This window comes from Aquarana catesbeiana, linkage group LG05 (genome assembly GCF_042186555.1).
Source record: "Aquarana catesbeiana isolate 2022-GZ linkage group LG05, ASM4218655v1, whole genome shotgun sequence".
NCBI classification, from domain to species: domain Eukaryota; kingdom Metazoa; phylum Chordata; class Amphibia; order Anura; family Ranidae; genus Aquarana; species Aquarana catesbeiana.
In genome coordinates, this window is record NC_133328.1 from 48,595,023 (window position 1) to 48,610,367 (window position 15,345).

At 46.4% G+C, this 15,345-nt stretch overlaps 1 protein-coding gene across 1 annotated transcript in view; it reads left to right on the plus strand.

The window, feature by feature from the left end:
- PTER (phosphotriesterase related) overlaps positions 1–15,345 on the plus strand; it is a 56,038-nt gene that overhangs the window by 23,373 nt on the left and 17,320 nt on the right. The window contains exon 3 of the mRNA XM_073629708.1: positions 7,653–7,918. Within this exon, the coding sequence (XP_073485809.1) occupies positions 7,653–7,918 (266 nt within the window). The remainder of the gene's footprint in view (positions 1–7,652; positions 7,919–15,345) is intronic.

Consider the following 15,345-nt stretch of genomic DNA (forward strand, 5'->3'; position numbering starts at 1 on the left):
TAGCGCCCGCATGGGTCGCTATGGTGGTAGTTCCGCCCCTGATTTGTAGGCATCTGTATCTCCACTCTTAAAGGGTTACTCCACTTGTGTGGGAAAAAATTTACAAAAAAAATAAAAATATAGCGTATACAATTGCAATACAAGTTGTATTTTAATTGAACGTTCTTAAAAATGAACTTTCCTTTTCAATCTGCAGCACTGTAAATTTCTGTAAAGTGCAATATGGCTCCCAGTTGTTCTGTACACAGATGGTGTACAGAGCGCCCCCCAGAAATGTCCTTTCCTACTTGTGTGACTGGCTTACTGATTTTCCTAGAAGTCTGTAGACATGTGCATTCGTTTTCGTCCGAATTTCAGGGATTTTCGTGTTCGTTTTAACAAACGATAACGAACATGCAGAATCCGAAATCCCAAAGATCCGACATAAAAATTGCTTTATTTTCGCTTCGTTCCGACAACAGTTCAATAGAGATAGAAGATTCGACATGACGGTGACAATAACGATCTGTGTTTATCGAACCTGTGGTCGAATGTGCCTAACCTAACTCTATTAGTCCAAGATTATTCTACATAGAGAGAAAAGGTTCAACAGTATAGAGGCATGAAGATTCAATGAAGCAGCTAAAAACATACGATTGCCACAAACGGAGATTTTATGGTCAAATGCTCCGCCCATAGGCTATAGAAGAATTCTAATGTTGGTTGACTAGTAATAATTAATAAATATAATTATTACTAGTCATACAGCATTAGAATTCTACTATAGCTTGTGTGCGGAGCATTCAACCGGAACTGTACAATTGCAGCGTCGTACAGTTTAGCTGTTTCGTCGAATCTTCTTGAAACATTCGACGGACACCATAAGCCTTCAATGACAGATTCGACCTTAATTCGGATTTTCGGGCGAATGCATTTTTTAATGAAACGAAATGAATAAAAACAAATTTCGGGAGTAACTAAATGTATTTTTCGGACGAAAACGAAATTCCGAAACATAATATTTCAGTGTGCACATGTCTAGATGTCTGCACTAAGATACAGATCAGATTTTGAGCATCCCCTGCAACAAAAACATTTTTGATAAGACACTCCCAAAGGGAAATTGCATCCAAAGGGATGCAGACCCTGACACGTATCTCATTAGAGCCCTGCAGGTGCAGCACCCGATTGATAATTAAGTCCCATATAGATTCACTTTGCACATAGACACAAACCACTATTTCTTCAGAAAAACAAAAGACCGGAATCTGCAACAATGTTTGTTAAAACCCCTGCAATGTACATTGATTACCCAGAGGGGGATGTGTTTTTTTTTTTTTTTTTTTTATCCCTGTTGGAGCACACATCAGTGCCATAGCAGGCTGTAAAACCCACACAGAGGCTAACCTGTTTACTGCCTGAGCACTGACACTCTGTTCAAGTTAATGCAGAAGGGTAGAATTATTAATTGACAATCCCAGCAGTACCTTTAGTTCAGTGTTTTGGACAATTACATCCTAATGCTGTAACAGAACCTCAATAACAGGGCATTATGTGCCTTCACAAAGTGGGAGTTCTTAGAGCTTTGGTGTCTCCACCTTAGACTCGGTTCACACTGCTGCGACTTAGGATCTGACTTGTGAAACCTCAAGTCATGTGAAATCCCATGTAAGTCAACGAGAGCTTTCTTAATTGGCACTACTGAAGTCGCTCCGACATCAGAAAAGTTTGCTGTACTACTTCAAGGCGACTTTTATCTGACTTGTGCCCATAGACATTAATGGAAGTCGCCTCCAATTCAGATCCTCATCTATTTTGATGTGATTTGGATCCAACGTTACAGGAAGATTTCCCAGGCATTCCCGAAAGTCGCATCAAGTCTCCTCAAAGTAGCACGCAAATCGCCAGGAAGATTGCGCACCGTAAGTTGCGTGACTTTCAGGTCACGGCAGTGTGAACCAAGCCTAAAGAGGTCTTGTGAATACAAGAGGTACTCACTCATAGGATGTTTCCCAGGACAGGTAACATTTCCTTGAAGGACAGTAGGTCTACATATAAGGGTACTTGAACTTGACAGAAGGACAAGTTTGAATACCCAAAACTCACAAGGGGCTCCTACAACTTCTTGGCTAGTAATCATTGGGTGAGTCTCGGCATTCCAGTATCATCACAAAACAAGAGGCTCGAGTGTGTATCTCTGCTCCATTGATGACTGTAGCAGAAAATTCTTGGCCTCCAGGCATACAGCCTGCTTAGAGAGAGACATAGTGTCCTGCAGGTCCAAGCTTCAGTCCTAGGGCCTCAAACCAGGCAGACAGCCCACTCCATGAGAAACTCTACCCACACAAACCTGAAGAAGGAAAACTAACAGAGGACTTCCTCTGGCAAGATAGGAGAGCAGGCAGAAGACTTCCTCTCCCCAGAAGGGGCGAGCCTCTATCTAAAGGACCATTTTTAGAATGTTGCCCTCCTGTTTTGTCAAAGCTAGGACTAACCCACTGGTGACAAGCTTACCAGGGACTGGACAGCTGACAAAACAGACTCATTGTACCCACCCATGACACAGGACTTGGGAGCCTTCTCAACAGATTGAATATCAGGTGATGTAACACATCATCCCTGAGTGCACTGTTTTGCAAGACAACCTAGAAAAATGCAAAACAAGACACGGCAGACCTGTCCAGAAACCCATTCCTGCAGTTTTATGTGTTTTGAGTGTCTGTTATCAGCCGTTACAAACCTTAGACAGGAGATAAGATGACCTTACAACCTGTATTCTTTCCCTAAGAATGCCAGGATGGATCAGAGAGATTCTGATTGGTTAGCGCAGTCACGTGCTGGCTCTGATGAATCTGAACTGCTCTGATGTGCTCCGGCATTCCTAGGGAAAGAACAGCATAGTTTTCGACCCACAGGACCTTTGTTCAGGGACGTCCTGGTGACAGTACTTTGTCCCAGTCTCCCATTTGTGCTCCTATGTTGTCACTCTGTCACCTGGATGTCCAATGAAGACTACAAGTGTCTATTTCAAAACTCATTACACAGACATGGTCCACGGCTCTTACTGTAAGGAAACCTACCTTGGGAAATGCCCAGACTCATTCATTCACTGTAGTGCCTGTAGATGTTGAAGGACACAAGCAACACTAAGCTGCAACAAGTGTTAAAAAAGGTTAAAATTGTATTTTATTTCAGAAAGTTACAAATGTTAGTGATACACAGTGCTTTAGAAAGGTAAAGAGATCATTCAGTTAGAGTTTATACCTACTTTAAAGCCCAATTCCAGGATTATGTCAGAAACTACCCTTGCAGTGGGGTGCCTCACACTACAAGGGTTAAATGCTCATTAAGTCTAGTTGGAGGTGAAAAGGCTTTAACACTTAAAGTGGTTGTACACCCTGTACAACCACTTTTACCTACAGGTAAGCCTATATTAAGGCTTACCTGTAGGTGCAAGAAATATCTCCTAAACCGTCAATATTTACAAAAAAGCCGAGCGCCGATGTCTACGGCGCAAGCACACTTTAGAAAGGGCACATCGTGCCGTTTCTAATAGGGGTCATGCTGTGACTGGCGGCTTCCATGTGCATGCGCGGGAGTGACGTCACGAGACTCCGGCCAGTCAGAGCCAGAGTTCGCGGCCCCCGGAAGGAAGAGGGGGGAAGATGGACGCTCGCTGCTAGTGGGGACAGCGGTGACATTGCGCGCTTCAGTTTCAGGTAAGTGACACATAATAGGCTACTATGCAATGCATAGTAGCCCATTATGCTTTACCTTTGCAGGGGAATAAAGAGGAAGTAAAACCCACCAGGGTTTACTTCCTCTTTAAGCCTAGTACACACGGGCCTAGGGTGACATCGGCCAGTTCAATAAAAACTGGAGGGGTGAAAGAAAGAGGGTGAGTCTGTGGGGGGCACAGCATAGTACATTACATGGGGGGGCGGGGGTAATAGCCAGAGTATTTTACATGGGGGTGGGGGGGCAAAGCAGAGTACATTACATGGTGGGCACAGCACATTACATGGTGGATACAACACCTTACACGGTGGGCAAAGCATAGCACATTACATGGTGGGCATAGCACATGACATGGTTGGTACTGCACAACATGGCACAATACATCGTGGGCACAACACAGCACATGCACACGGTGGGCACATCACTTTGAATGGTGGGCACAGCACGTGACATGGCGGGCACAGCTGAGCACATTACAAGTTGGCACTACACAGCACAGCATATTATATGGTGGGTACTGCACATGACATGGTGGGCACTGCATGACACCACATGACATGGTGGGCACAGCACATGACATGGTGGGCACTGCACATGACATGGTGGACACGGCACAGCACATGACATGGTGAGCACTGCACAGCATGTTCCATTGTGGGCCATGCACTGCACATGACATGGTGGGCACTGCACAGCAATTTACATGGTGGGCACTGCACGACATGGTGAGCACTGCATGGGACAGTACATTACATGGTGTGCACAGCACATGACATGGTGAGCACTGCATGGCACAACACATAACATGGTGGGCAAGGCACATGACATCGGGGCACTGCACATTACATGGTAGGAACTGCACATGACATGGTGGGCACTGCTGCAGGGCACAGCACATTACACAGTAAGCACAGCACATGACATGCTGGGCACTGCACATGATATGGTGGGCACTGCACAGCACATAACATGGTGAGCACTGCATGGCACAGTACATGACATGGTGGGCACTGCACATTACATAGTGGGCACTGCAAGGCACACCACATGACATGGTGGGCACTGCATATTACATAGTGGGCACTGCAAGGCACAGCACATGACATTGTGGGAACTGCATGACACAGCACATGACATGGTTGGCACTGCACATTACATGGTGGGCACTGCAAGGCACAGCACGACATAGTGGGCATAGCACATGACATGGTGGGCACTGCTGCAGGGCACAGCACATTACACGGTAAGCACAGCACGTGACATGCTGGGCACAGCACATGACATGGTGGGCACTGCATGGCACGGTACATGACATAGTGGGCACTGCAAGGCACACCACATGACATGGTGGGCACTGCATATTACATAATGGGCACTGCAAGGCACAGCACGTGACATTGTGGGTGGGCACTACACATGGCATGTTGGGAACTGCATGACACAGCACAACATGGTGGACACTGCACATTACATGGTGGGCACTGCAAGGCACAGCACGACATGGTGGGCACTGCATTGCACATTACATGGTGGGCACTGCACGACACATTACATGGTGGGCACTGCATGGCACAGCACATCACATGGTGGGCACTGCATGGCACAGCATGACATGGTGGGCACTGGACATGACCTGGTGGGCACTGCACATTACATAGTGGGCACTGCATGGCACAGCACGTGACATTGTGGGTGGGCACTACACATGGCATGTTGGGAACTGCATGACACAGCACAACATGGTGGACACTGCACATTACATGGTGGGCACTGCAAGGCACAGCACGACATGGTGGGCACTGCATTGCACATTACATGGTGGGCACTGCACGACACATTACATGGTGGGCACTGCATGGCACAGCACATCACATGGTGGGCACTGCATGGCACAGCATGACATGGTGGGCACTGGACATGACCTGGTGGGCACTGCACATTACATAGTGGGCACTGCATGGCACAGCACATGACATGGTGGGCTTTTCATGGCACTGCACATGACATGGTGGGCCCTGCACATGACATGGTGGGCACTGCACATGACATAGTGGGCACTTCATGGTACAGTACATAACATGGTGGGCAATGCACATGGCAATGGGGCGCTGCACATTACATGGTAGGAACTGCACATGACATGGTGGGCACTGCTGCAGGGCACAGCACATTACACGGTAAGCACAGCACATGACATGCTGGGCACTGCACATGATATGGTGGGCACAGCACATAACATGGTGGGCACTGCATGGCACAGTACATGACATGGTGGGCACTGCACATTACATAGTGGGCACTGCAAGGCACACTACATGACATGGTGGGCACTGCATATTACATAGTGGGCACTGCAAGGCACAGCACGTGACATTGTGGGCACTACACATGGCATTTTGGGAACTGCATGACACAAAACATGACATGGTTGGCACTGCAAGGCACAGCACAACATGGTGGACACTGCACATTACATGGTGGGCACTGCAAGACACAGCACGACATAGTGGGCATAGCACATGACATGGGCACTGAACATTACATGGTGGGCACTGCGCGACACATTACATGGTGGGCACTGCGCGACACATTACATGGTGGGCACTGCATGGCACATGACATGGTTGGCACTGCAAGGCACCGCACAACATGGTGGACACTGCACATTACATGGTGGGCACTGCAAGGCACAGCACGACATAGTGGGCATAGCACATGACATGGTGGGTACTGAACATTACATGGTGGGCACTGCATGGCACATTACATGGTGGGCACTGCACGACACATTACATAGTGGGCACTGCATGGCCCAGCACATGACTTGGTGGGCACTTCATAGCACATCACATGGTGGGCACTGCACGACACATTACATAGTGGGCACTGCATGGCACAGCACATGACTTGGTGGGCACTTCATGGCACTGCACATGACACAGTGGGCACTGCACATGACACGGTGGGCACTGCACATGACACGGTGGGCACTGCACATGACACGGTGGGCACTGCACATGACATGGTGGGCACTGCATGACACAGCACATAACATAGTGGGCACAAGAGAGCACATTACATGGGGGGAGCGGCAGTCTGTGCCCTAGCACAATCATTACACCCCCCCAGGTCAGTTCCTACACAATCCTCCCTAATAAGTTTACTGATCTCATCTCAACAGCATGGCAGATGTCCTTCCTCCTGCTGGTTAGGATGATATCAGCGCCCCACCCCCAGACAGCTGCCTGCAGCTCCGGGACACTGAGGATCTGTGTGAGTGGAACAGATCCTGTGATAGGAGGTATCGGCAGAGAGCAGACTCGTCTACAGCGGCTGACACTTGTCTCCTCCATGTGTGCAGTGCACAGAGGGCTCCTCTTCCTTCAGGACAGAACACAGATAAGCCACTGGCATGGGCCTATATTGAGGGAGGGGCCTGGAGCTGCAGCTCCAATAGCCCCTATGTTAATCCGGCCCTGCCGACCGGCTCCTGATCTGCACTATCAGCCAAAAGCTGAGAGCGCTGACCGGAGTGCACTGTCTGACCACAATAGCATAGCCTACTCTTGTTCCAAAGGGCTCCAGCGCTCTTCTTCTTTGCCTCCAGAACTCCATTCTATGGTCAGTCCCTCAGCATCATCATGCTCAACGCAGGGCTATTAATCCTGCATTATATGTTGAGAAGGCAGGAGTGTGACTGCAGGCAGGAGCTTCTTAGAGAGGGTTCTTCGCAGGACCTGGTGCACCACTGGAGGGACCCTGTTGAAACACGGAATAAGGTAAACAAGATATAATTCTGAACAAGCAGTAAACCTTTGCAGTGCGGGGGGGGGGGGGGCACTGGAAGGGTAGCATTTGTAAAATTCCTGGAATTGGGTTTTAACAATAGAGTGTTGATTAATACACACTTGTCTTTATCCTTCTCTCCTTGTTAGCTGACCCAGGTTCTGATGGATGAAGTTCTCCAAGGGGCAGATGGAACAGACATAAAATGTGGGATCATTGGAGAGATTGGATGCTCATGGCCATTGACTGATAGTGAAAAGCGAGTTCTTCAAGCAACAGCTGAGGCTCAGAAACAGCTCGGATGCCCAGTCAATATCCATCCTGGCAGAAATAGTGATGCTCCCTTCCAGATTGTGCAAATTTTGCAGGAGGCTGGAGCCGATGTGTCCAAAACTGTGATGTCTCACCTTGATAGGTACTGCTACCAGCCCAGAGCAGAAATTTTCCATTGATTCTCTCCACTTCAAGAGCACCTGTATTTCAGCATTGCAGGATGTTAGAAGCACATTAGTTTGAAGGACAACTAGATTCAAAACATATTTATTAGTTTTGAGTAGAACCAGTGTAGGGATAGAGCCTCTTTCAGGTTTTTTTTTTTTTGCTGACTGTGTCCCTATTAGGGATGGGCCGAACGGACCCCTGTGCGGTTCGCAACAGAACTTTCGAACACTGCGAAAGTTCGGACCGGAATAACGAACCCCAATAAAGTCAGTGGTCCCCGAACGTCATAAAATCAAAAGTGCCCATTTTGAAGGCTTATATGCAAGTAATTGGGCATACAATGGTTATAGGGGTCCTGCCCTGGGGGGACATGTATCAATAACAAAAAAGTTTGTGAAAAACATCATTGTTAAATGAGCAGTGAGTTTTTGATTTTTAAAGTGAAAGCATAAAAATGAAAAATTCCTTCCAATGTAGTGCCTGGGGGGTCCCCTTAGTCTACCTGTAAAGTGGCAGATCTGTACCATGTCTAGAATCTGCTGCAGCAATAATTGCATTTATAAAGCCAAAAAATGAAATTTTCCCTGCAAGCTGCCTTTATTTTGGTCAGCAACAGTTGCGGAGCCAGTGTGTATGATGAGGCCACAATGTTGTGCACTGGGAACAAGATTAGAGATTATTTGGATACATTCTGGTGTCAAGTTAACTTTGGATAGAAGTAACAGGAGCAGAAAAATTGGTCTTTGGGGGTCGGTGGCGCCTTCCCACCGTAACCCTATAGAGGTACTCTTGATGAAAGCAAGAATTGGCCTTGCTGTAAAACACTGCATTGATATGCACCTTGTATAACTATATAAGGCTCCATCGGTCAACACTGAGGACAAGGGGGCACTCTTTATGTCTAGAGGAAAAGAGATTTCATCTCCAAATACGGAAAGGTTTCTTCACAGTAAGAGCTTTGAAAATGTAGAATAGACTCCCTCCAGAGGTGGTTCTGGCCAGCTCAGTAGCTTGCTTTAAGGCCTAACATAAGCAAATTGGATCCTGCTTTTCGGGGGGGGGGGATCAACTGTGGGTATAGGATTGGGTATATGGGATTGTATGATATATTTTTTTTATTGTATTTATTTTTATGGTTGAACTAGATGGACTTGTGTCTTTTTTCAACCTGACTTACTATGTAACTATCAGTTACGAAACCTCCTGCAGCACTGAATGCTCGTTCTGAAAGCACGCTGGATGCAGGGCAGCCCAACAACTCAATAGCATACTGGGCAAGTTCTGGCCAGTGGTCTATTCTCATGACCCAGTAAGTCAGTGGAAAGCTCTCCATCTCTGTTTTGCCCTGAGGTAATCATCCAACATGTGATGCAGGCACAGCCGATGGGATGTGGAAGCTGACAGCCCTGGGCTTTGAGGACTAAAAAAATTCCGAAATGCCTCACTTAGGCGGACGCCTTCTGCAACGCTCCCCTCTTGACCAACAGAAGACTAAGTTTTCCACTACACTGTAACCTACTGGAGTCAAGATGAACGTTCAATAAAATCCTTTTTAACATGTCCTCAAGAGATTTTATCTTCTGCACTCTGTTGGGATGGAATGAGTTCTGAGGAGGGTTGCCAACCAGTAATCATCCTTCTCCTTTATGCCACGTATTCTTGGGTCCTTTCGCAGGCTTTAAAGCATGAGATTGCCCATGCGCTTAAAATTTGCAGAGGCTTGAGAAGCAGACTCCTCGGGGTCACTCAGGATGACAGCATCTGGAATGATCAGCCATTGGCGTGGATAAAAAAAAGTCAAGGCGGCCTGAGCCTGTCTTCATGCCTTACTGGCGCAGGTACTCATTGACGGCCCTCTGCTGCATTTATAGCCGCTGCATGTCACAAATCAGGCGGTTTACGGACAGGTGGAATTCCCTCTGAATTTCAGCCAACCGAGCACTGGCTGTGTATGACCGCCTGAAATGGCTACAGACTCTTCTGGCCTGCTTTAGTACATCTTGCAACCCTGGGTACGTACTTAGGAAATGCTACGCCACCAAATTGAGGACATGTGCCAGGCATGGCCCATGTGTCAACTTTCCTTGTCTAAGGGCAGACAGGAGTTTTGAGCCATTATTGGACACCACCATTCCTGGCTCCAGCTGGCGTGGTGTGAACCACCTCTGAGCCTGTCCCTGGAGACCTGCAAGAATCTCTGCTCTGGTGTGGTTCCTGTCCCCTAAACACACCAGCTGAAGAACTGCATGGCACCTTTTAGCCTGACTCTAGGAATAGCCCTTTGAACGCTTAGGGGGTACCTGATGTTCATAGAACAATTCTGCAGAGGAGGGCATGGAGGTCGCAGAGGAGGGGGTAGAGCTCACAGGTCTGGCATCATCACTACCAGCTGTATAGAGATGTGGGGGCACAACCAGCTGCAGCACCGAGCCCTGTCCTGCATCCTTTTGAGTTGCAAGTAGCGATACCCAGTGTGCTGTTAATGAAATATATCGTCCCTGCCCATGCTTTCTGGACCACATGTCAGCAGTAAGGTGGATTTTACAGCTGACAGCCTTGCCCAACGATGCCAGAACATTCCCTTCCATGTGATGATAGAGGGATGGAACGGCCTTACTTGAAAAGTAGTAACGACTGGGAACCTACCATTGTGGTACAGCACATTGTGCAAGTTCACAGAAGGGGGCAACTGCACGCAGGACCCCTTCATCAGGCAAGTGATGTGTGGCTAAGGGGTCCTGCGAGATGCCGAAACGTTGCACTCTTGCTTGTGATGTGATCATGATAAAATAAAAAACGTTTGGACTGAAGATCCGTGGGTTTGGACTGAAGATCCGGGGTGTGCTGCCAAATATATTCATTGTGGCTTACTTGATGTAAGGGGACACTGATGGGGACACCTGATGTAAGGGGACATCTAAAGTAGGGGGATACTCTGATGGGGACATCTGATGTAAAAGGACACTCTGGGGACCCTGATGTAAACAGACACTCGGGTGGGAACCCTGATATAAAGTGGGACTCTGATAGGGACATCTGATATAAGGGGGCACAGGTTCTGTTTGATCACCCTAATCTAATGACCACCTAATACATACAAGTATTTCCCAGGTTGTGTGACACTGTGACAGGCTGTTAGAGACTGTGATCATGCTGAAATAAAACATGTTTGGACTGAAGATCCTTTGTGTGTTGGCAAATATATTAATTGCGGCTTTCATGATCCAGTCTTCAGCTGGTGGTTGCTACAGCGCCCAGTATCCTAGAGCTTTCCCCAGGAATATGTTCAATCTGAATATGGATTATCCCTTACATTGGTGTCCCCATCAGGGCACCCCCCATACATCGGTGTCCCCATCAGAGCGCCCCCTTAAATCTGTGTCACAATAAGAATGCCCATTACATATGATCTGTTCTCCCCATCACCATGCCCTCTTACGTTAGGTGCCCCCATCACCATGCCCCCTTACATCAAATGTCTGCATAAGACTGGCTGAGGGATCAGTGTATATACTCTGAGACCTGGCGGGACTTAGTTAAAATCTAGGGGCGCATAGCCCACAGCACCCCCCTGGATCTGGCCCTGATAGCAACCAGATTAAGACCTAATACATTGTACTGGCATGCATAAAAATGTGCAAAAACACATGTAAGAAAAACATTAAATACAATTTCAGATTTCAGTGTGGCCAGACTTTTCAGCAACCCAGAACATCACTGTGACCCCAAACCATTTCACACCCTAATCTGCCTGCAGCTGTCATATGTTAGGATATTCAGGTCACGGTTATTAGAAGTGGCGCAGAATGAAGTGCTCACTAGACATGTGCACACTGAAATATTTTGTTTCGGAATTTAGTTTTCGTCCGAAAAATACATTTATTTAGTTACTCCCGAAATTCATTTTTATTTATTTCGTTTTTCGTTAAAAATTGCATTCGTCCGAAAATCCAAATTAAGGTCGAATTTGTCATTGAAGGCTTATGGTGTCTGTCGAATGTTCAAAGAAGATTCGACGGAGCAGCTAAACTGTACGACGCCGTATAGTTTACCTGCTCCGTTGAATCTTCTTAGAACTTTCAACAGACACCATAAGCCAAAGTACGTGTGTACTTAGTTCTAGCTATTTTACTGCTCCTCCTCTTTGGTTACAGTCAGCCAATAACATTCATCATCATCATTATTTTTATTTATCTTTTCTCCCCGACGTCGAATCTTTTCTCCCCGACGTCGAATCTTTTCTCCCCGACGTCGAATCTTTTCTCTCTATGTAGAATAATCTTGGACTAATAGAGTTAAGGTTAGGCACATTTCACCACAGGTTTGATGGACACAGATTGTTGTTATTATCATCATGTCCAATCTCCTATCTATATCAAACTGTTTTAGCAACGAAAATAAAGCATTTGCATATGTCGGATCTTTCGTTTTTCGGATTCTGCACTTTCGTTATCGTTTGTTAAAACGATAACGAAAATACCTGAAATTCGGACGAATATGCATTCGAACGAAAACGAATGCACATGTCTAGTGCTCACCATCTGACAGCTACTTTTGCTGAGGTAATCAGGTTTCCTATCTTCTGAAAGTGCAGTATGTTAGGTCAGACAGTTGAAAATCAGCAACTTTTACATTTCAGACGAGCCCCTAACAATACAACTAAAGTATCAGGTTCATTCAAAGTAAGCAAATATAACACAGAAGTTGTTTGAAAAAAAATAATCACGTGGCTTAGTTTTCTAACAAAGCAACACGATAACCATAGCAGCACTGAGAGAAACAAAATAAGAGCACTGAGCCACTGAGAGCTCCCTCCAGGGGTGAAACTACAAATCTCTAGGTTCAATAAACAATTAAGAAAACACGAAAAAAAAAAGCAAGTAAAATGTTAATAGTCATGTAAAAAAAGAACACTGAGTTGACCACTCATAATATGTACTGATGGAAAAAGCATTATGCGTTCCCTTTAACTCCAATTAAACCTCAAGATGTTATTCCAAGACCCGGAGCTGTTGAAATCACAGAATACAGCTAATTAACACTTTTACTTGTTTTACATTTTAATAAGCAAACTGGCGGCTTTCCTGCACTTCACAAGCCAATGTACACTTTGAAATCTACTCTTTGAAAAATACAAACAATTTTCCAAATGATTTGACACAGAAAAACGAACTCAGCATTATAAATAAACACTTTAGGAGAAAACAGAGAACTTTTTATCTTACTGTGACCCCGCCATCTTTTTCTAGTGTGTGTATAGATAGATATTAGGATGGGAGGGCAATCTTGAACTTGATTTTGACTCAAATTAGCCTCTAATTTTGTCATACAACACTGCTAGGAAAAATTGGATTTAAAAAAAAATGTTCCTGTTTAAAGCTAGGAAAATACAGTGCTCCTAACTGTAGGACTGTGTTGCTTTGTAGCATGGCTTTGTTTATATTCAAGGCACTGACATGGTGATCACATGGCTTTGTTGCTAAAGAAATGGTTAAGTTTTGTTTTTTTTGGTCATTCGGGTTAGCAACAGCAGTGGCCGGTCCAAAAGGGCCACCCCTCTAATCTCCATGTGCCGGCCCCTAATCTCTATGCGGGGTGGCGTCAGACGCATAGATTTCTACAAGTTTTTTTTTTTTTTTTTTTTTTTTTGAAGCACATGATTACAGCCTGAGGCTCAAATTGGCTTCAAAAAGGTTGGGCTCGGGGCGCATAGCACTGCTCCCCGAGCCCTCACACTTGTGACTTAGGTGAACCAACATTGGCTATTGTCTTCCTGCTTCTCCTCCCGGCAAATCAGGACAGGAAGCGGGTCTTAAGACCAGATTGGCCGGAAGGAAAAGCCCGCGACCTGGATGGGATAAGTGTGGACCCCCCCCTCCAAAAAAAATGGAGCACGAGCAGCCACTAGTTAGCACTATGGCCAGGCTTACTGTTAGGTTAGTATTTTTTGGCACAAGAACAGGTCCATGATGGTTGAATGGAGTAATCCAAGTGTAGCACCCTCCCAGATAGCTTGCTAGGATGATAGGTAAATTTAGTTGTCTTTGGCTCCTCTGGAATCATTGGAGCAACTATTGATTTCTTTGGCCTGTTCTAAATTTCACAGGCTGCAGGTTTGATTGCTCCTCCCTGCATTCTGGAGGCTTTTAGAACATAGAGGGCTGGGAGAGTCAAATGGGCAGCTTGAATAATGTAGTGCAGCCAATCCTGGGGGGGTGGTTCTGATGGAGTCTTCTGATGTTTATCAAGGTCCCAACTATAGCAGAGCTATAATCCTAATTACCTTTGTAGCTAACGAAGCAGTGTCAAGTAAGAAACTGCTCTGGAGGACTCAGGGTGGAGCCTGGTGGAGGCTGGAAGGTGCGTAGCTGCCCTGGGACATTGTGAGTACTGACCTGAGCTCAGGGGCCTAGTGGCTGCGTTCTGCTTTCAGGGTGCCAGCGGTTGCCCCCGCTAGACAGCTCTTACAGGGCCTCGGTTCTGGCCTTCCAGTTTGTTTCTGGCTTAAGGACCGCTCAGAGACGTTTCATCTAGGGAAGTGTGTCCTCCTGTCACAAGTCAGCATTTTTGGACTATCCCATACCACCCCAAACCCGTTCTTGTTACAAGTTCTACCAACAATCCTAAAAAGACAACCCCTAGACTGTTTATTGGACTCGGCGTGGATGGACTGTTTTTGTGTGTCTGGTTGCCTCTTCACTGTTAGGGGAAGAACCAGTTAAAATTAGCGGCTCCTACGAGGGTAGCGCTACACGAGGACGATGCTTATCACATATAATGCAATTCGTTTTATTAACCCTTCAGTGTAGGTACACATAAGTAACATGAAAATCGTAAACAGGAAACAAATGTTCCAGTCAATCCCTGTCCCTTCTAAAGTTTAAAGTTAATCAGGCACACGGTCTCGTGACACTTCTACCACCGGAGGAAACCCCAACATTAATACAAGGAATGCAATATTAAACATTAAAATAAACCAGGAGCAGGCAAAGCCTGAAAGTGTGGGGTATGTAAGACTGTCTCCCTTATGACAGCACAGTCTTTGTTGTCTATAACACAATATTAAACTCCCCAACAGTTAAAGAGATAGCAAGGATTGTCATGTACCTGATTGTAGAGCCTGACATAAAGAAAGAGGGAGGCCTCTTACAGCTCCAGCTCAGGGATCACTGGTAGTAAGACAGTGATCGTTAGAGTGTGGTGAGGTACGAGTGCCTGTGAGGTGTTCAGCAGACTCCACAGGTAAGTGGGTGGTGCTTCGCCAGGGATGGATCAGATGGCCAGGACTGAGGATGGCAACAGGTGCAGCAGACCCTGAGCTGGCAAATGGCAGATTGGCAGTTGCTTGGCTGGCAATTGACTGGCCACTGGTGCAAGGCAGGCTGGTGAGCACATATTGTC